Source organism: Lacerta agilis, chromosome 6 (assembly GCF_009819535.1).
Source record: "Lacerta agilis isolate rLacAgi1 chromosome 6, rLacAgi1.pri, whole genome shotgun sequence".
NCBI classification, from domain to species: Eukaryota; Metazoa; Chordata; class Lepidosauria; order Squamata; family Lacertidae; genus Lacerta; species Lacerta agilis.
The window spans coordinates 74,076,930-74,101,109 of record NC_046317.1 but is presented as its reverse complement, the minus strand read 5'-3'; the positions used below and the strand labels follow the sequence as shown (position 1 = coordinate 74,101,109).

The following is a 24,180-nucleotide window of genomic DNA, read 5'->3' as shown; positions in this document are numbered from 1 at the left end:
AACCATACTTCAGAGATAAGATAGCACGTTGTTAACAATTAACTACCTACTGGGTAGTGTTCTGACACACTAAGGCAATTTGTTTCATCATTTAATAAAGATCAAACCTCATTGTAATCATTTCAGACGCTTCAGCTACAGTTAGCAGATGTTAATATCCAACCTGCCATTTTCTCCAAAAATTCTGGCAACAAACATTTTCTAAGATCAAAATATTTTTAGTCCAGAAAGCAGAACATGAGCCGAGTCCACCCAAGGACAGTTGTGGGCAGGATTCCTGCACTGCAGGGGGTTGCACCAGATGACACTGAGGTCTCTTCCAACTCTACAACTCTATGATCCAGCACTGCCTCACCGTGCCCATCCTGGTGAATACAGCTCTGCCATCACTGGGAGGGCACAGTTGCCACTCTACATGCCACATGTTCCACTGCTGCTAGCTTGTGAACTATAAACTCTATTTGAAATTAAGCATTACAAACTCAAAGAACCACATCTGCCTAAAATAGTGTAGAAGCATTTCTGTATTATATACCCACATGCCCACAATTTAATAGCCCCAGGAGATGAAGTTTTAGATGTTTATTAAGAAATGTACCGTATTTTTCGCTCCATAGGGTGCACTGGACCATAGGGCGCACCTCGTTTTTAGAGGAGAAAACAAGAATTTTTTTTCCTGGTTTTCCTCCTCTAAAAGCCCTGTTTTTTGAGGATCAGCTAAAAGTTTTGCAGCTTTTTTGCAAAGGGAAAAGCCCCGGTTTTTTTGAGGATCAGCTAAAAGTTTTGCAGCTTTTTTGCAAAGGGAAAAGCCCTGGTTTTTTTGAGGATCAGCTAAAAGTTTTGCAGCTTTTTTGCAAAGGGAGAAAAGCAAAGCTCCTTTTGCAAAGGGGGAAAAGCAAAGAGGAATTTTTATGGGGTTCAACTCACATTTCTGCAGCTTCTGAAGGAAAGGGAGCCATTTCTACAGTTTCCAGACAGATAATCTAATCAGCTAGTCACATGTTGCTGGGGAAACAAACAACCTCTGCAGCACATTCAACAATGGAGGGCGGGGCTGAAAGGGAGCCAGGACTCTTATCTCTCTCCCGATCTCTTGCTGATCAGCTGCCGAGCAGGGTCCTTTCAACACCCCTTTTTCTCTTTGTAAAATAAAAAGCACTATCTGCTTTTGGCCCCTGGGCAATTCGGCTCCAGGGACCACCATTCGTTCCATAAAACGCACAGATATTTCCCCTTAATTTTTAGGAGGAAAAAAGTGCATCTTATGGAGCAAAAAATACGGTATTTATTTACATACTGCATTTGCATAAATACATAAAAATGTTTACATTCTGTCTTGCAAAACATCAGGGTGGTGACAACTTCTAAAAGCAATACAAAGCAAACATTAAAATGACTGTCTACTCAAATGAACGCACAAGCATTAAGTATGACTGAGACTTCTTGCATGGATAAAATAAATGTTAAAAGGGGTGGGGGTGGGATTGCATCTCATTTGGCTTAAGGATATTGTTAAGAATTAGATCAGCATATTGTTCTCAGTGGCTGAGAAGTTGCCAGCAGGCAGGACCCGAGGGCAATAGCACTCTCCCTTCCTATATTCCAAGCAGCTAGTATTCAGAAACAGACTGCCTCTAACCATGGAGGCAGAGCATAGTCATTGTCACTAGTAGTCACTGATAGCCTTACCCTTCATGAATTTGTCTAATCCTCTTTTTAAAGCCATCCAAGTTGGAGGTCATCACTGCTTCCCATGGGAGTGCATTCCATAGCTGAATTATACACTGTGTGGCACACATTTGTATCTTTCTTTTCTACCCAGGAACTCAAGATTGTGTAGGATTTCCTCCCCTCTCCCCTTTTAATTTTGCAACAGTGCTGTGAGGTAGGCTAGGTTAAGTTAACATATGTACATAAGCAGTAGGTCTGAGTCAACAGATTGCAGAGAGGGAGCTATATAAATAGCATATATGTGAAATTAATATCTGGGGGGGCGGGGAATAGAAGGCCAACGTAGAAAATACTAGGATGTAATAATTTGTTAATTGTGTCATTAGAATCATGTGCAGAAAGTAAATGAATGAAGGATGGCAAATAGATAGAAAAGAACAACTGTGGAAGAAGTCTAAGATTACCAATACCAGCCACAACAATTGCACTGTTAATTCATACTTGTCAAAAGTTCCCAAATAATTACTACAAAATTAGCCTAATCTCTCATGCCTGAATGGTTAGCAACCTGTTCACGTTTTCTTAGCTATTGTTATATGAATATATCTTCCTCCTGTCTCTATTTGTTCCTCTGTTTCTATCCCTGAACCTACACTTAAGTGAGAATAGTTAACGAGGTTATGTTGTGATCGAGCATCTAAACACAATGAATTACTTATTGATATATTGCAAAAGGATTTGACCTCAGTGTGTGGGAAGGGGTGGGGTGGCAGAGAGGTAAGCAAGACAGATTTGGTAAAGTAAGAATCAGAGCCACAGATGACCTATAATACATTACTTGGCATGTGACGCATGCAGCATAGAATAGACCTGGCTTTGATGTTGAAAGCCTTCTCTCCAGCCTTTAACCCCCGATTAACAAGGCTAACCACTTCATCTGGAGTTAGATCTCCCCTGTACAAAGAAAAATATGAAGAGATCAGTTAGGGCATTGTTGTTTCCTATTGTCAGTGCTCAAGGAAGTGCTCATAATCATATCACCAAGCTGCTTGCATCTCAGGCTGAATTACAAAGGACTCAGTACAACCAACATCTCGGTACAAATAGCAAACAAATCTGCCAGATAAAACCTAATTGGGCAAAAGATGTTGGACATAATATTATGATGGATGACTGGGAAAGGTTGTGGAAGGAAGGTATAAAATTTACAGCCTGTAATGCACTGAGAGAGAATATTATGAAAATGATATATAGATGGTATCTGACACCAGTGAAGTTAGCTAAGATATATCATGCTACAAGTCAGTGTTTTTCAACCTTTTTTGGGCAAAGGCACACTTGTTTCATGAAAAAAATCACGAGGCACACCACCAGTAGAAAATGTTAAAAAATGTTAAAAAATTTAACTCTGTGCCTATATTGACTATATATAAAGTAATTTTTCAATTTTTCCCACGGCACACCAGGCAACATCTCGCGGCACACTAGTGTGCCGCGGAACAGTGGTTGAAAAACACTGCTACAAGTAATATGTGTTGGAAATGTAAAAATGTGGAAGGTACCTTTTATATGTGGTGGACATGCCCAAGGGTTAAGGCTTTCTGGGAGGAGATTTACAATGAACTCAAAAAAGTAATGAAAATTACTTTTAGTAAGAAACCAGAGGCCTTCCATTTGAAAGGATCTTAGGGCTTATCCACACTTGCAAAGTATGAGAGGTTTTCTGTTTGGATCTGAGCAGTTTTCCGTTTGCCCTGCCACTTTCCCCGAGAAAACCCGCTCTTTAGCGCTGAATTGGAACAAACATCAGTTCACAGAAAACCTGACTGACATCAGCTCCAATTCAGTGGTAAAGAATGGGTTTTCCCGGGGAGAAAGTGACAGGGCAAGCAGAAGTGTGGATGAGCCCTCAGATAGCAGATTTGGCAACAGTAGACAATATTGGTCCTCAAGGGATCAGGAGTCCAAAACAGGCTAGGGATGTCTCCTCTGTTCAGATTCATCAGTTCCCAAAACAATTTTTAAGCACTATGAACATACCAGAAAAGTCTAGATGCTATTCTTGGTATTAAAGCAAATGAATTTTACGTCCATATTGGTAATGACTATGGTAGATCATTGAGTATTTCTGTAAGGAAATGGGTTTTTCCAGCTGGAATAGCATCCTCTCTGTTCTTTATTAACATGCACAGCTTCAGTCTCCCCTGGCAGGAATTGCAGGCAATAGCAGCAAACTTTCCTCCCTTCTCTATTCTCGCTCCCGAAACTCCCTTATACAAATTAGCAATGTATTGTCAAACAAAGCTCTGGTTTCTTCTAAACAAATTAAGAGCTAGAAAGATCACCTGCAGGGTTTCAAACCAGTAGCTGTAACAGTCAAAACTGTGAGGATTTTATTTTTAATTTTTAAATAAGAGCTGTGGAAGAAAAATGCTTGTGTTTGAGCTCTGGTTCTTTTCTTCAGCTAAGAGTAACTTCTGCCAAGAACTCTTACAGCTGCTTCACATAGGCAAGATGGATGAAGTACTCAGGGCAGGAGGTCTCACTAACGTGGCAGCATTCTCAGAGAAAAGGAGGGATGGAGGAAAAAATACGACAGGCTTGATAAATCACCAGCTCTGCTTTCTAAAACAGAAAGCTAAAGGTAGATGGACTTCATGTGCTCTGTAAATATAAAAGCTGTGGATTTCATATTCTAAAACTAAGGTTATTTTCTTGTCAAAAAAGTAGAAACACAAAGCAAGCCTCAACAATTCTGTTAATTGTGGGCGCATCACAAATACTTATTTTATTCATCCTACACGTGCTGCCTTTTATTTGCAACCCATTGTAACCTATTTTAAATCTGGGTGTGTGTGGGCACGCAAGTCGTGACAACTACATAAGGGTGGCTAGAGATCTTTGTCTCCTGACATTCAACCTAATATTCAACTATGTTATGTCATATTTGAGGTACAGAATTTTACTATCTGTTCAATGTCTACCTCAAACAACGGCTAATTTTCTAAATATCCCTTTTCTGTTTTATAATTGAAAGTTTCATTATTTTTCTGTTGTGCTCAGTAAAGAGTTTTATGTGATTTGAAAAATCTAAATACTCTTTCCCCATCCCATGCTGCTCCATTAAGAGAGTGAATGCTTGTGAGGATGATCCAAAAACATGGAAGGGAATGAATTTTAACTAGGGAATGATATTTCGGAGTATCACTGATTTCAAATGGAAAGTTAAACAGTTCCTAATCCCTGTCCATTACACCAATTGGACTTTAATGCTGCAAGCTTATGCATGCTTACTTGGAACTAATCCACACTGAGTTCAACAGGTTTTACTCCCAGGAAAGTGAACGTAGCCTAAAATGCTAACTTTAGCAACACTGCACTTTCATACTTTTCTCTCATTCTCTGAGAAAAATACAACAATAGTATACGCAAAGAAAGTCAATTAGATATCCATTGTTGAACCAGAAGTATCAGAAATGCATGGGAAGCATACTTTAAGAGACTGGTAAGTTTTATTATTTAGACTCTAGTATGCTGGTTGGGTATACAGTGGCACCCCGTGTTACGCACTCGATCCGTTCTGGATCGCACTACGTAACATGGGCGTGCGTAACGTGAACGCCCCCCCAAACCCGGAAGTAGCGCGATTTGAGCGCATCTGCGCATGCGCGAAGTGCGCAGAAGCGTTCTGCACATCCGGGGGTCGCGTGTGCTCCAGAAACGCTTCCGGGTTACGGGCGTTCTTAACTTGAACGTCCGCAACCCAGGGTGTGCGCAACCTGGGGTTCCACTGTATTGCACTGATCCCTGGTGTAGGGTGGAGTGCAAAGAGGCATGTGAGGGAATTTCACATTGCCCTTGAAGATGTACTTATTTTTAACATATTTTCTTTAACTGCATGATGCCAGTTAGTAGTATGCCACCAGCTATTTACCTATCTTAAGAAGGTTACTTTATATTGTGTCATCTTACACCTTTAAGAAGGTACTCACTCTTCTTGGTTCCAAGGGATAGGATGCACTTTGCAGTTGGCTAGGAGGTGAGGGCTGTACCGGGCTTCAACATAGATTACACCTTCCTTTGCTTTCATTTCTACAAATTCATAAGCAATTCTTTCCACAGCCTCACGGTCCCCTCTGTGAATGTAAAAATTTTTTATTTCTATAACTGCTGTAGTCAATCAACAATCTAAACTCTACAAAACATGATTTTAAAAAATCCTTCCAGTATCACATTAGAGACCAACTAAGTTTGTTCTTGGTATGAGCTTTCGTGTGCATGCACACTTCTTCAGATAAACATGTAGAAGAACTTCTTCTACAAAACATGGATATGCAGTTTCTGTGGGAGTTAATGCTTCTCAGCAGACCCAAATTATATGCCTCAGCAACACACTGTTCAAACCCTTGTGAATTTGCAAGCCTGATCTGATCACAGTTCAATAAAATTTTATTTGGTACATTTATATCCTGTTTCGCCAAAGAAATTTAAAATGGCTCACAATAATTAAAATCATATAAAAGGAGCCAATATGGTCTCATCCAATTCTAAAACCCAAAATATTATGAAGCAGCTAAGCTATGTTTGTCACATTAATGCAGGAAAAACATTTTTCCTATTTGAGCATTGGCTAATTGGAAAATTCAGGATACTTAAGTAGCCAATTAGCTGCAGCAAAGAATCTCTTCGATCCTTTTTGCATTCCAAGTGGCAAGGCACTCAGTTTAACTCTCACACAGAGTTGCAGATAAGGAACTGAAGTAAGTGGTTGTAGTTCTAGGTGTGCCAAACAGATAAAAAGCAAAGTCTTCTTTGGATTCAATGGATATGGGCTGTCTACTTATTCTGTTTTGGAACCAGCACTTTCTCTACTTGCCAAGGTCCTCCTACCAGCCATCAAAATTTGACATATCTGCCTAAATTTTAAGGTAGTGTCCATAAGTTATGAGTCAGTTCTAACTCACGATCTGAAAAAACAACAATATGAGCCAACACTGTCATTTCTTAAGCAGCCAGATTTCAAGGATGCCAAAGAAGCCTGTAGGTTCCAAAAGAAACATCCCAGTTCTTCTCAGTTTTTAGACACTCTGGCTTGCCTGGTCAGTTACTAGCATTCACACACTATGCTAGTTCAGATGTAATACAAACTACTGTTTGAGGTTGCATGAGATTCAAACTCACACACTATCTCTCTGTCTCCTCTTGATTTCTTAATCGCCACTATTAGCAACCCAGTTTGCCTTTTCATCCAAAATGTGTACCTGATGGCACATATCACTGGCAGACTTTAAAATTTCAACAGCAGCCTGTGCAACATGAAAATTCAGTGCCTCCCCATTTCTGGCCTTCCACTGTTTGTCATTGCTCAGCACCCAGTGTGGGCGAATGGGTTGCGCTTCCCTAAATCTGCCAATGCCATACTAAGCAAGGATTATTTAAGGATTTAAGAGTGTTGCTACTTTCACAACTGAATGGATGTTAATTTGGATTTCAGGAAGTAGTATGCTCTCTATTTTGAATCATCCCTAAGTGACCCACTAAAAGTTTAAAGGGTTCAAGGAAAAGGAATGTCAAGTTTGTTGTCCTGTGAACTTGATCCTATATTTCCCTCCCCCCCGACCCTGCAAATTAGGATCCTAGTTGGAAGGGAAGTAAAAGCTCCCCTTTTTGCTATTAGAGTACTGAGCAAATCAAAATCCCCCAAAAGCCCTATTTCTCAAGTTAGCAGTAGTTGTGCTTTTCCTAAGTGTGGCCTGTCAGCAATGCAATTAACCCTGTGTTCGGTTAAGATTTAGAAGGTCAATGTGGACCAGAATTTATTCCAACAATCAGAATGCAAAAATTCTATGTACTGGAAGTGATTTCTCCAATGTGTCAAAATCAGTAAGCTCTGCAACCAGTTCAGTAGTCTGGTGATCATTTTGCTATGATGAAAGCATATTGTGCTGGTCCCAATGAATCCAATCCTGCTGACAGCAGTTCTAGAACTGCCCACACAGGGCTTCAAGGAATAAGACAGATTATGAACCTGTTCCACTCATTAACTACTGATAGGGCACAGGGTCACCATGCACCAGCAAGTCACATATACCAGGCTGCTTCTTTCTCAGCGGGAATAACGGCACTGATCTCTAAGCAATCTCACAAATTAAAGGTTTGTACTATTTTGATCTAATGCTTTAGAAAACATATTCAGGGCAAAAACAAAGCAAGTTTTGCTTGGTGGTCATATACTATGCAACATACATCAAAAGCAACTCTAAGGGATAGAAGGGACGTTGGACAACAGTAAAGATGGAGCAAGTTACTTTACTCACGCAATTGCTGGCATGTAGACAGTAAATTTTTCTAGGAACTCTGTGAGACTGATAGGTTCGCTGTAGCTAACATATTGTAGAAGGCCTTCTACTGTATCTGCAGGAAGCTGTTTTCTCCTTTTCCTAGATGTTAAACAAAATACATGTATCAACTGCTGTAGGCTTGTGTAAGTTCTGAACTAAACCCTTTTAGTACGTCAATGAAGAAAACTGATGGTCAGAAAGCCCTAGATATTTTTCATGTAGTCACTGATTAATCTGATGGCGCTTTCTGTGTCTATAATTCCTCTCTTATGCTCTGGAAGACTATAAAAATATACATTGTAACATATGTAACAACATATAAAGTGACTCTATGTGATTAATGGAATTATGTATTTATTTTTATATTATAGAATGTCTTGTTCTTATCTTGAAGGAGGCAAAGTTGACAGCCTCTGGACAATTCTTTTAAACCAATTGAACAAATAATGTAAATGAAGCACACATATGTAGAATTTTGGCTTTCTGATTAAATAAATCAGGAAATGTTTGTATAGAATCTCCATCCTCAGCTAAAAGCCAAACTAAACTGAGTGCTGGCTAATGAAGTAGCAAATTCCCTTTTTGGAGTACAATTGCTGGTAAGCTAATTCTTGTATTCCAGATGTTTCATGGCCCTTACTTCTGGTTCTTCTGTCAAATTTCCTTTTTTCATAGAAACTGGTATCTCTGTAAACAAAAGCATCTGCCTTTGGCCTTAAGCAGTCCACTTTGGAAATCTGAATTCCTAACGCAGTAACCTTATATGACCTTCCCATTTTGCTGTAATAGTTAGGTTTGAAGTATACAGTATTTATAATTGGTTATTGTTTATGAAAATCTTTGAACTTATAAATAGATTTTCACATTTGGAAAAAGTTTTAAAACAACAATACCAGTCAGTGATAGCCTTGATTCTGAATAGATTTTTTTAGTTCTCTGCAGAGGACCAGGCTCTCTCACACTTCTTAGCTTGCTTCACTCTTTTCTGTCTCTGACTCCCAGATTCCCCCACCTTCCTGACTGGGGATGGATTTCAAAATAGTTGCAGAGGGCAGAGGGATAAGCTCCATTGAATACAGTGGGATATACACATGCACAGAACTGTGCTTTTGGTATATTTCCCTTACCAAAGCACACTAGTTGTTCTATAACAATTAGGTGGAATCTTACTCTCTAAAATTGTATTAAACTAACAAAATGCAAGTAATGAAGCCTGATCAAAGGTTATGATATTTCATTTGCTTTTTTACTGGAGACATTAACAACCGAGGAACATTTTGCAAACAATTGATACTAAGCATGAGCTTTTGTAAAAATAAAAAGGAAAAATACCACCCAAACCCAAAACCACTCACTCACTTGCCAAAGTATAAAATGGTTTCTGGTTTAATGGCTCCATCTAGGTGGACATGAAGTTCTACCTGCAAAACAGTTGAAAGAATGTAAATAGTAATATGCATTAAAGCCCTTGTGACCTAAGAGTGAAAAATTACATTTTCTGACAGATATGTGCATGCAGTCGGAGTTTTTAGTTTAGCACAGCAGCTCTCTCTCCCCATCCTCCAAAATACAAGCAACCTGAAAGTTGGTAACATTTAAAACTAGCTTCTAGGGCAGCAAAGGGAAAGGATAAGCTTTCTTAATTGTAAAAGAAACTCACTAGCCAAAGCCTCTGGTTTCTTCTGCAATTACAACTTCTCAGTGTCAAAATTCTTACTCTCTGGTCTCACTCTGCATAATGCCTGCTTACACAACACAATCTAAACAAATAAAATGAGGATAGTAATTTGGCTGATGGTTGCGTAGCAGCTTCTTATGAAGAAGCCACAAACATCAAATTCCAAGATTTGCTTCATTTGCCTGCTCCCAATGAAAATGCCTATTATGGACGCTCTTTTGAACCTGTTTGTAAAAAAGCAGCATAGCTCATCATGAGTGCACTAGTAATTTCCTTTTGTGGTAAAGAGATGTCTGTGAGTTTTGGGTTTTGCAAGCTAACAGCATTTTGGATTGCTGGCATTCTCCCTCTGGAAATCTGATGTGAGAGCAGTTGATCTTGGAACGTTTAAGCCCTGCCTTCCCCTACACCCAACCTATATATTTGTAAATACATTCAAATATTACAGAACACCATACACTTCCAGTGACCCCTTTCCAAAGAAAACTAAACCTAACATATGCTGGAACTTCTCACAACTCAGAGAAGTGGAGAGAACAGAACACTATTCACTATAACATGCCCAATCCAAGCAGCCCAGGGTTGTAAACTGAAAATAGAATGTATTCAGCTAGTTTAAGAATACAGTGGTACCTCAGGTTACATACGCTTCAGGTTACATACTCCACTAACCCAGAAATAACGCTTCAGGTTAAGAACTTTGCTTCAGGATACGAACAGAAATTGTGCTCTGGTGGTGCAGTGGCAGCGGGAGGCCCCATTAGCTAAAGTGGTGCTTCAGTTTAAGAACAGTTTCAGGTTAAGAACGGACCTCCAGAACACATTAAGTTCTTAACCCGAGGTACCACTGTAGTGGTATACTTCAGCAACAAGCGGCAGACTTTGTTTCCAGCATATTATTTCTGAAATTTCTATCCCACCCTTCCTCCTGAAAGAACCCAGAGTGGCTCCTTATGTACATGACAATAACCCTGTCTGTAAGTCAATGAGTCTGCAGAAGGCTCATATTAAGATACAGTATACAGTACTGTATTAAAAATTCCAGTGCCTTTTTTTGACATAGCAAAAGCTGCTAGAGATGGAAGGTATAATCTATCAGGTTGCCTGATCTGGTCTAGATCTGATAAGTCCACAATGCAATGTTTCAACTGCTATGCACAAAAAAGAAAACTGCTCAAACCTCATACAGTACAAACCAAGCTGCACATTGTGAGAGTTCTGACGAATCATTAGGATTGCGCAGTACATGAATAAGATTTCTATGTCACATTAAAAATTTATTTTCTTATAGTTCCTTGTAAAAATTTGTACAAATTTTAGATGAGTTTTAATTTCATGTTATTAAACTGTTTTATTACTAGTAACTTTATTGTTAAAACCTAATTATATAAAGTAGGTTAAAATAGGTTAAACCAATTATTGACTTCTCTAATATGTTTCTGCCCAATGGGGGACTACTCTGATTCCCTGACATCTATTGTACTGAATTGCCTCTCACTAATAAGTGTATTTTCAGATTAGTTGCAGAGAAAACCTCTAATTTATGAAACATAAACATAGTCATTATCCTCATTTCCCTTCCTAACAAAAGAAACTGGTGCAAGCTGAGGTACGGTACAGCATGGATAAAATTGTACTACACTCCCTGGGAAAGGATCAGAGTGATCTCAAGACACTCATGCAACCAAGTGAAATCATAGCAATGCTAGTGTTCAACAAGCTGTTAAAATGCCTCAAGGGTTTTAGTAGATGAACAATTTCACAGTAAGTCCACAACACTATCATTACTCTAGAATACTTCTTCCCACTCAACCAGTTCCATTAATTACAGCTTGACAAATACATACAGGCTGTTTTCAAACCTTTTAGCACTGGGAAGAGCAGCGCATTGTAAATGACCTGGTAGAACCTTAAAATTGTAGAGTTGGAAGGGAACCTGAGGGTCATCTATTCCAACACCCTGCAATGCAGGAATCCTGCTCACAGCTGTTAACAACCAGGCTCACTGACTCATAGTACCACATACTTACATGGATATAATGACTGTGTGTCTCAATGACATAAAGGAACACTGCAAAGCTTGAAAAAATGCCCTCCACCCAATGAAATGGAGCCTGTTCAGACATTACTTTCTGGAACCACTATCAACACATCTCAGCAGGAAGAAAATGGCAAATGAATGGCACTGTCCCAGCTACCACATATCTCTCTGGAATAAATGGATGGTTAAAAATTGGGAGAAAAATGAAATACATCTCAGTTTATTATTTTATCTAATTTATTAATTACATGTTTATTATTTACTATCTAATTTGCTACAATAAATTTTAATAACTTATTCTTATCAGGCACTTGGGAACATGCATATGATTTTAGGTTTGATCCCAAAATGTTGTTTCATAACTTTTTCAGACTAAACATATTTTTTTCCTATGCTGCTGATGGTGGAATTATTCTAGATGACATTGCTTTGCTTTTAAAATTATTTCATTAATAAAATTTAGCTTGTTGCGCTGCAAATCTATGACATGCTGTCATAGTATTTTCTAACAATAAAAATGTAAGCATGATGGCTGTCATCCAATTAAAAAATCTTGCAGTGTAATGCTAACCATGGCAACTGAGAATAAGTCATACAGAATTCTACTCCCCGGTAAGTGGGGTTAGAAATGCAGCTGGGTAGTTAATAAATCCACCAATTAAATTTATTTATGGGTAAAAAAAAATACTCCTGAAGCAAGAATAAACTTTTGCTTGTTTCTAGATGATGCATTCCCGAAATAAAATTTCACAAGCTGCGTTCCATTCAACATATCCAATTCTGAAGAGGATCAAGAGCAATATTGTTAAAATTCTCCTAGCTGTAACCAAACAATTGTCTATCTTCAGTACAAGTCTGAAAGCCTCACCATATGATTATTATGCCTCTGTTGTTTATCTTTTTATAAACAAATTCAGAGCCAAAGACCAAGAACTCACTTAGATGTTATATATAAATAAAACAAGGAGCACTGAAGTCTGATACTGCAAATTCTTCAGTATGCGTACTGAACTTAACCACCAAAAGTCTTCCAGCTGATGCCACTTATCAGAAGAAAGCAGATGTCTCCTCCTCAGTTTGTGACGTCAATGAGACTACTTAGGGAAGGCAAAGTGCTTTTAAGAAACTATGGTCAACATTTTTATTATAATAGACTGCTTAGAGAATACTGTAGTCCCTGCTTCTGGATTTCCCCAAAGCATCTGGCTGGTCACTAACATAAACCAAGATGCTGAACTACATGGACCTTTGATCTCATACAATAATGTTTATCTTATGATTTAGAACTAGGGCTGACAAACCTATGGCATCAGAGAAAGGCAGTCCAGACAATTGCTCCATAGCAGTAAAAATCAGTTTCCTAAGGGTTGCCAATGTTTATTTCAAAAGTGTTACAAAAGATTACCAGATGCTCATGTGCTTCCTTCACAGGAGGTCTGGAGGGTGGCAACACAAAAATGGGCCTTTTCTGTAATGGCTCCCCGTTTCTGGGATGTTCTCCCTAGGGAGGTTCACCTGGCACCTGTTTGAAATGTGTTTGTGGGAGGGGGTTATTGTTTTGTTGCTTTTATTTTAACCCTGTATTTATTTGTGTTTTTAACCTGTGTTTTTATCTTGTGAACCACCCTGAGATCTTGTGATGAAGGGCAGTACGTATATAAATCTAATAAATAAAATAAAATAAATGTTGTTTTTAGGGATGCAGTAATATCTCTGCTACCATTGTTTTTTATAGAGGTTGGTTGTGTTTCACTGAATTTGTGTGAACTTTATTATTTAATGAATTGAATTGAGTTTGAGGAGTGAAGAAACCCACGAAAGGATGAAATGAGTTGGCACAACACAGAACTACCTCAACTCATTTTAACCATAATATCTGGATCGAAGTTTAACTACTCCCACTGAGTAATGACTAATGGCACCACTTATTTCGTAAATATGTAAAATCTTTCTGCAAAAACAACAATGAATCATAAAAGAACAGCTATTTTTAAGCTTACTACATGTCTTATTCTCCCAATTCAGCATTGCATATTTAACTTCCTCATCATTTGGAACTTCCCTGCTGTTTGGAACTTTACTGACTAGCAGAATGTGCTGTCACTGAATGTTAAACAAGGAGAGTGTCAGAGATGCAACCCATATGATTACTGCTTAGATTGAAGTAGTTTCAAGGGGTTTTTTGTTTGCTAAACACTCCTACTTGTTTCTGCTAAGCCTTGTTGAAGATAAATAAGCTGGTTCCAGCAAAAAGTTGTAGCGAACATCAGCAATGGATGCAAGTTCATCAGTGCTGAATGGATTAGATCTATATTAGTTGTTAAGACTGTTGGACTAGGAGCTCAGAGGCTAGGGTTCAAATCCCCACTCTGCCATGAGGCTCACTGGGTGATCTTGGGCCAGTCAGTGCCTCTCAGTCTAAACTACCTCAGAGGGTTGTTGTGGTGATCAAATGAGGAGAGGGAGAGCCATGTATGCCACCTTGAACTTCTTGAAGAAAAAGGTGGGATATAAATAAAGAATAAAGTGCTGTTTTACTGAACAATTCATGCAAAGTTATATGCTTGAAGTTGGTGTGTGCAGTTCAGGTTGCAGGAGCTGCTAAAATACACCAAAAAAAGCTTACCGCAATTTAGCAAAGTTTTCACCCATTGACTTCCCGTTATCAAATGTGGATGTATGCATCCATATGGAGACAGTCCTCATGAATGTCTTAACATACATTCAGATCATCTGAAGAAATATCTGAAGAAGTGTGCATGCACACGAAAGCTCATACCAAGAACAAACTTAGTTGGTCTCTAAGGTGCTACTGGAAGGAATTTTTTATTTTTTTATTTTGTTTTATTCAGATCATGTTACTACCCAAAGGGTAGTAAAAAAAAAAAAGTTAGGTCACACTTGACTGGCTTGCAATCAGATTCACACTGCATTCGTTGAATTACTGACAAAAGCAGAAACTGCACTATAAAAACACTTTGATGAAACAGATACTGTTTGTTCACTCTGTGTATCAGTACTGAAATCTGAGTGCCTATCCTTACGTGGCCAAAACAGCACTTATCTATGAGCAAGACAGAAGTACAGTATCAGGAAGCTCTGAATGCTGAGTAACTCAGCCACAAGTTTCACTGGGTGTTATTGGGCAAGTCACTATCTCTCATTCTAACCTACCCCACAGGGTTGTTGGAATGTTAAAATGAGGAGGGAAGACAACCCCATGCATCCTTGAGCTCCTTGGCAGAAAATAAATGCCATAATCAATAAGCAAAATCTTGTTTTCTGTGTAACGCTTGGCGATAGAAACTGGGCAGACCTACAAACAGGATGCCCAAAGCAGGGTTAAAGGTCATAGGAGTAGCAACGCTAATGTTATCATTTGATGGATAAGGCAAGAGGACACTTAGGCCAGGAACAGGCAAGGTGCAGCAGGAACATGTGCTACAGTAGATAAAATGCAAGAGATAGGAAGCAAGTGGGAGAGAATAGGCAGTTATTTGCTATACTGTGTGTGTGTGTATATATATATATATATATACATACAGTGGTACCTCGGGTTAAGAACTTAATTCGTTCTGGAGGTCGTTTTTAACCTGAAACTGTTCTTAACCTGAAGCACCACTTTAGCTAATGGGGCCTCCTGCTGCCGCCGTGCCGCCACCCCCAATTTCTGTTCTCATCCTGAAGCAAAGTTCTTAACCTGAGGTACTATTTCTGGGTTAACGGAGTCTGTAACCTGAAGCGTCTGTAACCCGAGGTACCACTGTATATATATATATGGGACACAGGTGGTGCTGTGATCTAAACCACAGAGCCTAGGGCTTGCTGATCAGGTCGGCGGTTCGAATCCCCGTGATGGGGTGAGCTCCCTTTGCTCGGTCCCAGCTCCTGCCAACCTAGCAGTTTGAAAGCACGTCAAAGTGCAAATAGATAAATAGGTACTGCTCCGGCGGGAAGGTAAACGGTGTTTCCGTGCGCTGCTCTGGTTCACCAGAAGCGGTTTAGTCATGCCGGCCACATGATCTGGAAGCTGTCTGCGGACAAACACAGCTCCCTCGGCCTATACAGCGATATGAGTGCGCAACCCGAATTGTCTGCGACTGGGCCTAACAGTCAGGGTTACCTTTACCTATATATAAATTTCTATTCTGCTGTTTTCCCAGGGGAGCCTAGGTATATCAGGCAGGAGCTGTAAGGCAGGTAACATTAAAGGTAATGGGGTGGTGAGGAGGCAGGAATTGAAAGGGAACTGGGGTCTTGGGAGTGGGGTGCAAATAAAGTTGGGAAAGACGAAATAAAAAGGTGGTTATACAGAGGTAATCGAAGGGGGCAGATGATGATGATGATGATGATGATAATAAAATTATTATTTTATTTATACCCGCCCATCTGGCTGGGGTTTCCCCAGATAAGGCAGGGCGGGGAAGCCCACCTACCTTTATAAAGCAGCAAATAGTAAGGAAACAACAAAATACCATCTGTTTTTTTTGGGGGGGGGAGTTGGGTCATCTGCTTCAGGGACCCCGTTTCTGGGAACGGGAAGCGGGCAGCTTCTCCGAGGCGTTAAAGAGGCAACGAAAGCAGAAATACATAACGTTGAGGGGGAAATGAAGGTGGGGAGGGGTTGAACGGGCAGAGCGAGAAGGGCAGGAGAGGGAAGCACGCGGAGGGATCCTGCCGCCGGGCGCGCTTGCCTGGGAGTAGTAAGTCGCGCTGAGGCATTGTGTGGTGCTTCCTCCCGAGCAAGCGCCCCTGGTGAAGCCGGCAGGTCCGCGAAGGTGCCTGGGGAGGGCGAGCCCGGCGGCGGTCGGTTGCCCCCTCAGCCTCCTGAGCTAACTGCGAGCTTTGGGACGCCCAGCTCTCTCACCTTGGGCTTGTCGAAAACCGGCGGGCTGTTCTCCATGCTGCTGCCTGCCTCCTGCTCCTCCGCCAGTCCGGGCTTCAGTGGCCGCCGGGCCAGCCTGTTGCTCTCCTGCAGGGCTGGCTCCGCCCAGCGGTCTCTTCTGGGACCGGCCCGCCCGGTGTGCGAGGCAGCGAGGAGGGCGGCTGAGGCGAAAAACAGCAATCCTAGTAACAGACGCTGCCGGGCGTGGCCAGGGATTCAAGGGCTGCGAAGGCGGCTCATCTCTGACACACATAAAGAGTTTTTTTTTCCCCCGCCCACTACCTGCCCTTACCAACAACACCTCTAGGGTTCAGTTCAGGTTATGAATGCCAGACAGACAGCAGGGCCGGCCCAAGGCATTTTGGCGCCACAAAATGGCGCCCCCATCCTACCAGGCAAGAAAGGGTGAGTGACGAACAGCTACACCAGTGACCAGGAAGGGACTAAAGGTCTACATCAGGATCTCCTGCCCCTGCGGGTCCTGACGCCTGAGGTGGTCTCCTCACCTTGCCTTTGCAAGGGTGGGCAGGACCTGCCAGAGAGGCACACAAAATCAGGTTGATGCTCCTGCCTCCCTTGAGCATGTGCGGAGTTCAGTTAGGAACAGCAAGCCTGCCTTAAGGCCATAGCTCATGATTGCCTGCACTGACTGGCAGCAGCAGCTCTCCAGGGTCTGGGTGTGTGTGTCTCTCCTAGTCTCATCTGGAACAGACTGACTGATTGGTTGATAGATTGTTATACATATACTGCTTGTTTGCAGGGGGGGGGACCCCAAAGCAGTTTACAAAAAAGCTAAAACTATCCCTAAGAAATTTACAACTGTAACTTGTAAATTTGGGATAGCTCAGCTGGTAGAGCAAGAGACTCCTAGTAATAATAATGATGATGATGATGATGATGTTTATCTCTGACATCTGATGGGAAGTACTGCTACCGATAAGGCCTGGTTGACTAACTTATTGTCTTGCAGTGAGGGAACCGCAAGAAGAATGGCCTCGGTGTCTAGGCTGAACAGTGGTGTGGAGATGCTCCTCCACAATGTATACAGGGTGAAGCCGTTTAGGGTTTTAAAGGTCAGCACCAGCACTTTGAATCATGCTTGGAAACGTACTAGGAGCCAATGTAGGTCTTTTAGGGCTGGTATTATGCTGTCCCAGCTGCCACTCCCAGTCACCGGTTTAGCAGCCACTTTCTGGATTAATTGTAATTTCCAAGTCACCTTCAAAAGTAGCCCCACGTAGAGCGCATTGCAGTAGTGCAAATGGGAGATAACTAGAGCATGCACCACTCTGGTGAGACAGTCTGTGGGCAGGTAGGATCTCAGCCTGCGTACTAGCTGGAACTGGTAAACAGCCATCCTGGACACAGACTTGACCTGTACCTCCATGGACAGCTGTGAGTCCAAAATGACCCTCAGGCTGTGCACCTGGTCCTTTAGGGGCACAGTTAGCCCATTCAAGACCAGGGAGTCCCCCTACCTGCCCGCCCTCTTTCCCCAAAACAGTACTTCTGTCTTGTCAGGATTCAACCTCAATCCATTAACAGCCATCCACCCTCCAATCACCTCCAAACAATTACATAGGGCATTCATCACCACCACTGGTTCCAATTTAAATGAGGCACATGACCCCTGTCTGAAAAACAGGTGGCATTCCTGTCTGCAATAGGTAGGGAAGCTTAAAATGGAACTCCTATAACTGTGTTAATGCTGTCTTAGATCCAAAACAAGTTTTACATGAGTTCATATAGAAGAAAAGACTCTAAGATACTGAAGGCACTGGCAACATTCTGTAAATATCACCTGCCATGATACTAGATGAACAGGTTTGAACTAATCTCTGTACACAAATGTACAATGAGGTATTTGACTTAGGTTTTATGCTGCATATTCAACAACACAAAAAGTAGTAGTTAAAATTTAAGTAAGCTCTAAAAATGTCAAGCTTGATTAATTCCAGCTCTGTTACCCACATAGTAGTTTGTTTCTGATGTTTAACATAAGGCATTTGAATAAAACTAAACTTCAGATTAGTTCAAATTATTAAAAGCTTTTTCTGAGTTTTTCTCTGCTAAATGTTAATATCCAATTTTCTAGATTTGTTCTTCATTTTCAAGAATTAAGATGAGACCCCCCCCCCCCACAAATGTCAGGAATACAAATCAAACAAACAAATAATACAAAAACCATGTTCATACTTCGCATCCTTGGTCCAGCAAATTATGATCAGGAATGAATCACATTGCGGTCCAGCAAATTATGATCAGGAATGAATCACATTGCGGTATACTCCCTATGATTCCTTTGCTTTCTTACTTCCCTTGTAAACTCAAATAAACTTCAGACTTTCAGGTTTGTTAAACTACAGTTTAATTACAGTTTCTGAACGATGGAACTGGTTTGAGCATGCTTTACAAACCAGAATTACAAACAGCAGTTAGATCTAAGGATGAGTTTCGTGTAATTGGATGGGGGTGTACTCCCCGTGAAGGAGCAGGTTTGCAGTTTGGGGATGCTTCTGAATCTAGCTCTGTCACTGGAGGATCAAGTGGCCTCAGCGGCTAGAAGTGTCTTTTACCAACTATGACTTGCTCAGCAGCTACGGCCATTCCTGGAGCCTGCATGCACATTCAACTGCCTAACGGCATTGTGTCACCTAGGAGATCACAGCTGCAGAGATGAGAAAAGGAAAGTTGTTCCGTTGTCTGGAGAGGTCATTTCCTGGTTCACATGGAGAAATGGTTTTCAACGGTACCCAGTGGTGGAAGTGCACAGCTGTATTGAGGCAGCACCGGGTGTTGAAACTTTGCGCCCCTAACAATTTTGCACCCAGGGCAACTGCCCTTATCCCCACCCCTCCACCCCGCTACGCCACTGACTGTACCTACACCTGCCGTATTTGAAAGCCCTTTTCAAAGTGACCCCACTGAGTGAAGGTGTGTACTTTGGAAACAAAATTGTTTGGGGAAGCCATGGACAAAAAGGGTAAAAGCAGGGAGATAGAAGAGCGGGGGGAAAGGGTCAAAAGCATACCTGCCCACTAGATCTCTAACCTTAGGGATTTATAACAGGATTACCACTGTAAAGACCTGAGATAGGAGGCTGGCTCCAATTGAAGATGGTGGTTTGGTCCTAGGCTTTTAAAAAATCATTACCATTTGAATTGGGCCCAAAAGCAAATAGGGGACCAGTCAATTAAACTGATGCAACGTTAGTGTTATGTGATTGCTCTGCCAGATTCTAACTGGCACTTTTGCTGCTGCATTTTGTACCAGCATAAATTTTCCAGTTCTTTCAAAGGCAGCCTCGCACAGAGCTCAGTGTAGACTTGGGCAGGATTTTAACTGTTGATATTGGGTAGCAAGAAGTACTGTAATAGAGCTTTTAAGATGTTATTTTCATTTTGCATTTATCTGCTATTGTTTTATATTATAATGCTGACTGGTGTTATTTTTAAATTGAGTTAGTGTATCTAGCCTTGCTTTGAGGGACAGACTAAAAGCATTAAAAATAAATGAATGAATAAAAATTAGCATTTTAACAGGAAGTTGAAAAACTAAAGAAATTTGGTTACACATTTGTCATCTAGTCTAGTCTGTTTTTCAATTATTTCCTTTTTTAACGGTTTTGGATGGTGTTTTAGGCTCACAAAGGATGTCAGTGCTTTAATAATAAATAATAACAAAAATAGTTATAAAAATACACACATTTATCCAATTTTGTATTGAACACACTGGCATTTTTGTTTTTGTTGATGTCACAATTGCTGTAGGGGGGGATCTAGAAGGGAAGCCTTATTAGTCTGTTGCAGGGCGTATAAGTCCTGTATTAGGGTGGGCGTCACCCCTGTTTTACAGATGACATGCCTCAGTTTGAGGAACTGTCAGATAACAGCCCTTTATCTGAAGGCATTCTCTGTTTGAAGGGATGCCTAGTAGTCCATGTCCAATTTAAAGATTAAAGAAACATCAGAAGAGAGAACAGAAGGGACCTTGAAGTTATCTGTCAGCAGTTTATACCTGGACAGCAGACTAAGGAGGCACGAAGATCTTCCACACTATGGCGAGATGTGTTTCCTTTTAAATTCTAGCAACAATAGTGTGCAGTTTTTATGCAAGTTTGTGCTTGCTTTTCCCTTCTCCATTCCCCCCACCCCTTTTTTGAGGATGGGGGTGCATAAGTGACAGCCCTACCTTCAGGACCATGAAGATCTACACATCCACTGTGGCTTGAGCCTTTGCGGGGCCCAATTTGTCAAATGAAAGGTGCAGCCATTCTGGAGTGTGCCCTAGGACTAAACATGTTCATGGCTGCTTTGTAGCTTTTGTCATCTAAGTTTTTAACCTCACTGTATGAGGTGCTTGTACCTAATTCTTGTGAATGCTTAAAATAAACTCTTGTGAAACCTGTTTACTGTTCACAGATGACTGATGATGGTGCATAGGACAGGCAGGGACAGGCAGGTTCCGGCAAAGCTGGTGAACAGATGTGGTTTCAGTTTGTCTTTTGGGGGAAACCACAAGTGAGCACTGAAAGGTCGACAAGGAAGTCCCTAGAATTTTTGACATGATTAACTTAAAGAGTTGCTCTGGTGGTTTTTTCCCATGCTGCTTCAGCTGCACTGCTTCAGCATGCTGTGCATAGTATTACAAACTGCCAACAAACCACACTATTTTGTACCTCCTTTATTATTCTACCCCCCACAATAAGAAACACTACATCTGCGTTGTTCATTTTGCCTATTTGGTTCTTTTTGCCAAATAGTGAGTAGTGGTTCTAGTTGCTAGATGCTTCTCAACCTTGCTGTCTTTTTCAGTGGAGTATAAATGATGATTAGCCTGCAATTCTATACACACTTTCCAGGGAACAAAGCCCCATTGAACACAATGGAAGATACTTCTGAATAGGTACACGTTGGATTGTAGTAATGGGGCAGGGATCCCCAATCATTTTGGACCTGGGAGCACATTAAGAAATTGTAATGTGTACCACAAAATAGCCATCTCACTGAAGAAAAGGTGGCAATGCTCAGTACCCATCTTCACACAACAACAACAGGGAACACACCTATGCAGACCCTAAAACAAAATACAGAAAAGAAAAAAGTAGGTCACCATCCCCAACCAACAACAACAACAACAACAACAACAGGGAACACACCTATGCAGACCCTAAAACAAAATACAGATAAGAAAAAAGCAGGTCACTGTGGCGTTCACCAAACTTCGGATTGGCATAGAAGGTGTTAAAAGGGAAAAACCAGTAAGAACCTTGAGGGGGCGGAGTTATGTGGGCTATATAAACCCCTCCCGGGGAAGGAAAGGGGTTCTTTAGGTCTTGGGTTCTTTGGTCTGGGGCTCGTTAGTCTTTTGGTTCTTTAGTCTTGAGTCTTTTGGGGCTTGTTGTGGATATTGAGCGGTGGGAAGAAGGGTGGCAAGGGAAGGAGTAGGAACAAGGGTGGGAGAAATCGTTGGGCACCGTTGTTAACAAGAACACAACCAAGAAAGTACTGTTTATTCAGAAACCACATGCTTATGTACTAAACTTCAAATAAAACAGTTTTGTTCCAATATTCTCCTTGACTGAACTGAGTGAAGTAAATACCAGACAAACTGGTTGGTGGCAGCGGTTAATTAATAAAGTGGTGAGTGCAGGTATCAACGGACCGTTAAACGTCTGGGGGACCTGTGCAGGTTGAGCGAACCGCCACAGTCACCATCCCCAAACAACCAAGTGAACAATAAACCCTCATTGATGGGCACCTAGGAGGGTGTCTGGGAGTGCCATGGCATACCTGCCAAGTGCCCCAGAAAAAACAGGACACCCTGTTTTTTCGTGCAAGATCATGGCAGCCATTTGGGTGTTGCGATCTTGCACTGTGCACTCAGCCTGAAAAAGTGCTTTTTTGGGAGGGAGGGAGGGGAGAGTGAGGGGCAGATCATGTGACTCACCTGGGAACGCATCCTGGAAGACATGCGTTCCAGTTTTGGGTCTCCAAAAGCTGAATGGTTTGCCATGGTCCCACCATTGCCACCTTGGGGACCCCAGCACTAATGAGTTATCTACCTGAGAGTAGAATCAGATCCACACATTTGTAAATTAGAAGTCATGTTCTTGAAATAAAAATATTGCCTTTCTATTATGCTGTGCATTTGGCTCAATTACTCTCTCCCTTCTTCACTGAGTGAGTAGGCCTAATCATTCTCCTGCTGCATTTATTTATTTATGCAGGCCTATGCACATGATTGGAATGAAAGCAAATAATGAACAGGTTTCTACTGACTCAGTAATTTACAACCTGCATTTTAACTGTGGTCGGGAAAGACAGCAAATGGAAGGGAAGAAGAAAAGGGCAATAAAGGGTAAATGTAATCAAATGTGCATGCATATACTTAGGTACACAGACTTAGATCTGCTAAGTGCTATCACACTTCCTACTTCCAGCCTTTGTTCTGCCCATCTCTTTTTCAAACAAGCCCAGAAACATGCATGCACTGAGTCTCTTACACAGTTCTAGTCCTGTACATTTATTTGCTTTTTACCTACCTGAACACAGAATCCTGCCACCCACTGAAAAAGCACACCACTTTATCCCATGGCGGCCACAAATGCTTTAAAGTAGCACCTATAGGGAAGCTCTAAACTAGGCTTCCTCAACCTTGGCCCTCCAGATGTTTTTGGCCTACAACTCCCACGATCCTTAGCTAGCAGGACAAGTGGTCAGGGATGATGGGAATTGTAGTCTCAAAACATCTGGAGGGCCGAGGTTGAGGAAGCCTGCTCTAAACCTATAGGGACCTATAAATATGCTTACAATAGTGCCTTGTTAATCGCTCACTGTGATTATTTTGCTTGTAAGTAATCGTCACTGCCTTGTTCTTATTGCACAGTATTTCTCTGACCTCACTCCCATACTTCTCCCCACTGCAGCATAGTAACATACAGTAGCTACTCCTCTGAAATTCATACAGAAATGGTGTTGGGAGGTAGAGGGGAGGCTCCTCTGAGGATTGTTACACTTTTACTCAGAGGAAGCAAACTGTTGGAGGCGAAAGTGTGAAGTGTGCCTCTAATTTTAATTTAAAATAGAAACACGTTTGGGAAGTGCTGGTGCAATGATCCTTGATGCTAACATTACAAAATATATACCACAGTACGACACACCTTGATACAAGACACTCCAGAACAGGGTTGGTCAATGTGGTGCCCTCCAGATGTTGCTGGACTATACAACTCTCACCATCCTTGACCATAGGCTATGCTAGCTGAGGCTGATGGCAGTTGAAGTCCAACAGAACCTGGATGGCACCATATTCACTATCCTTGCTCTAGAAGCATTCTTCAGGGAGTGGTACTGGCTTCTCCTTGGTTGGTAGATGGCTAACTCTGCAGGGGTAATTGCATATGTCTATGACAATGCAAAAACAAAAAACTGATATACCTGTCCCAATAGCCAAGCAGAGAAGGAAGTTGTATGGACCAATAGGGCTAGTATAGTTTAATGATTAAGAGTTGTTGGCCTAGGAGCTCAGAGGACAGGGTTCAAATCCACGCTCAACCATGAAA

General features: G+C 41.3%; 1 protein-coding gene across 1 annotated transcript in view; it reads right to left on the bottom strand.

Annotated features, from left to right (window-relative positions):
• Positions 1-16,784, bottom strand: part of ADA (adenosine deaminase) — a 29,006-nt gene extending 12,222 nt beyond the window's left edge. The window contains exons 1-5 of the mRNA XM_033153446.1: positions 16,599-16,784; positions 9,372-9,433; positions 7,989-8,111; positions 5,664-5,807; positions 2,510-2,625 (exon numbers count right to left, since the gene is read on the bottom strand). Of these exons, the coding sequence (XP_033009337.1) occupies positions 2,510-2,625; positions 5,664-5,807; positions 7,989-8,111; positions 9,372-9,433; positions 16,599-16,634 (481 nt within the window). The 5' untranslated portion in view covers positions 16,635-16,784. The remainder of the gene's footprint in view (positions 1-2,509; positions 2,626-5,663; positions 5,808-7,988; positions 8,112-9,371; positions 9,434-16,598) is intronic.
• Positions 16,785-24,180: the final 7,396 nt, after the last annotated feature.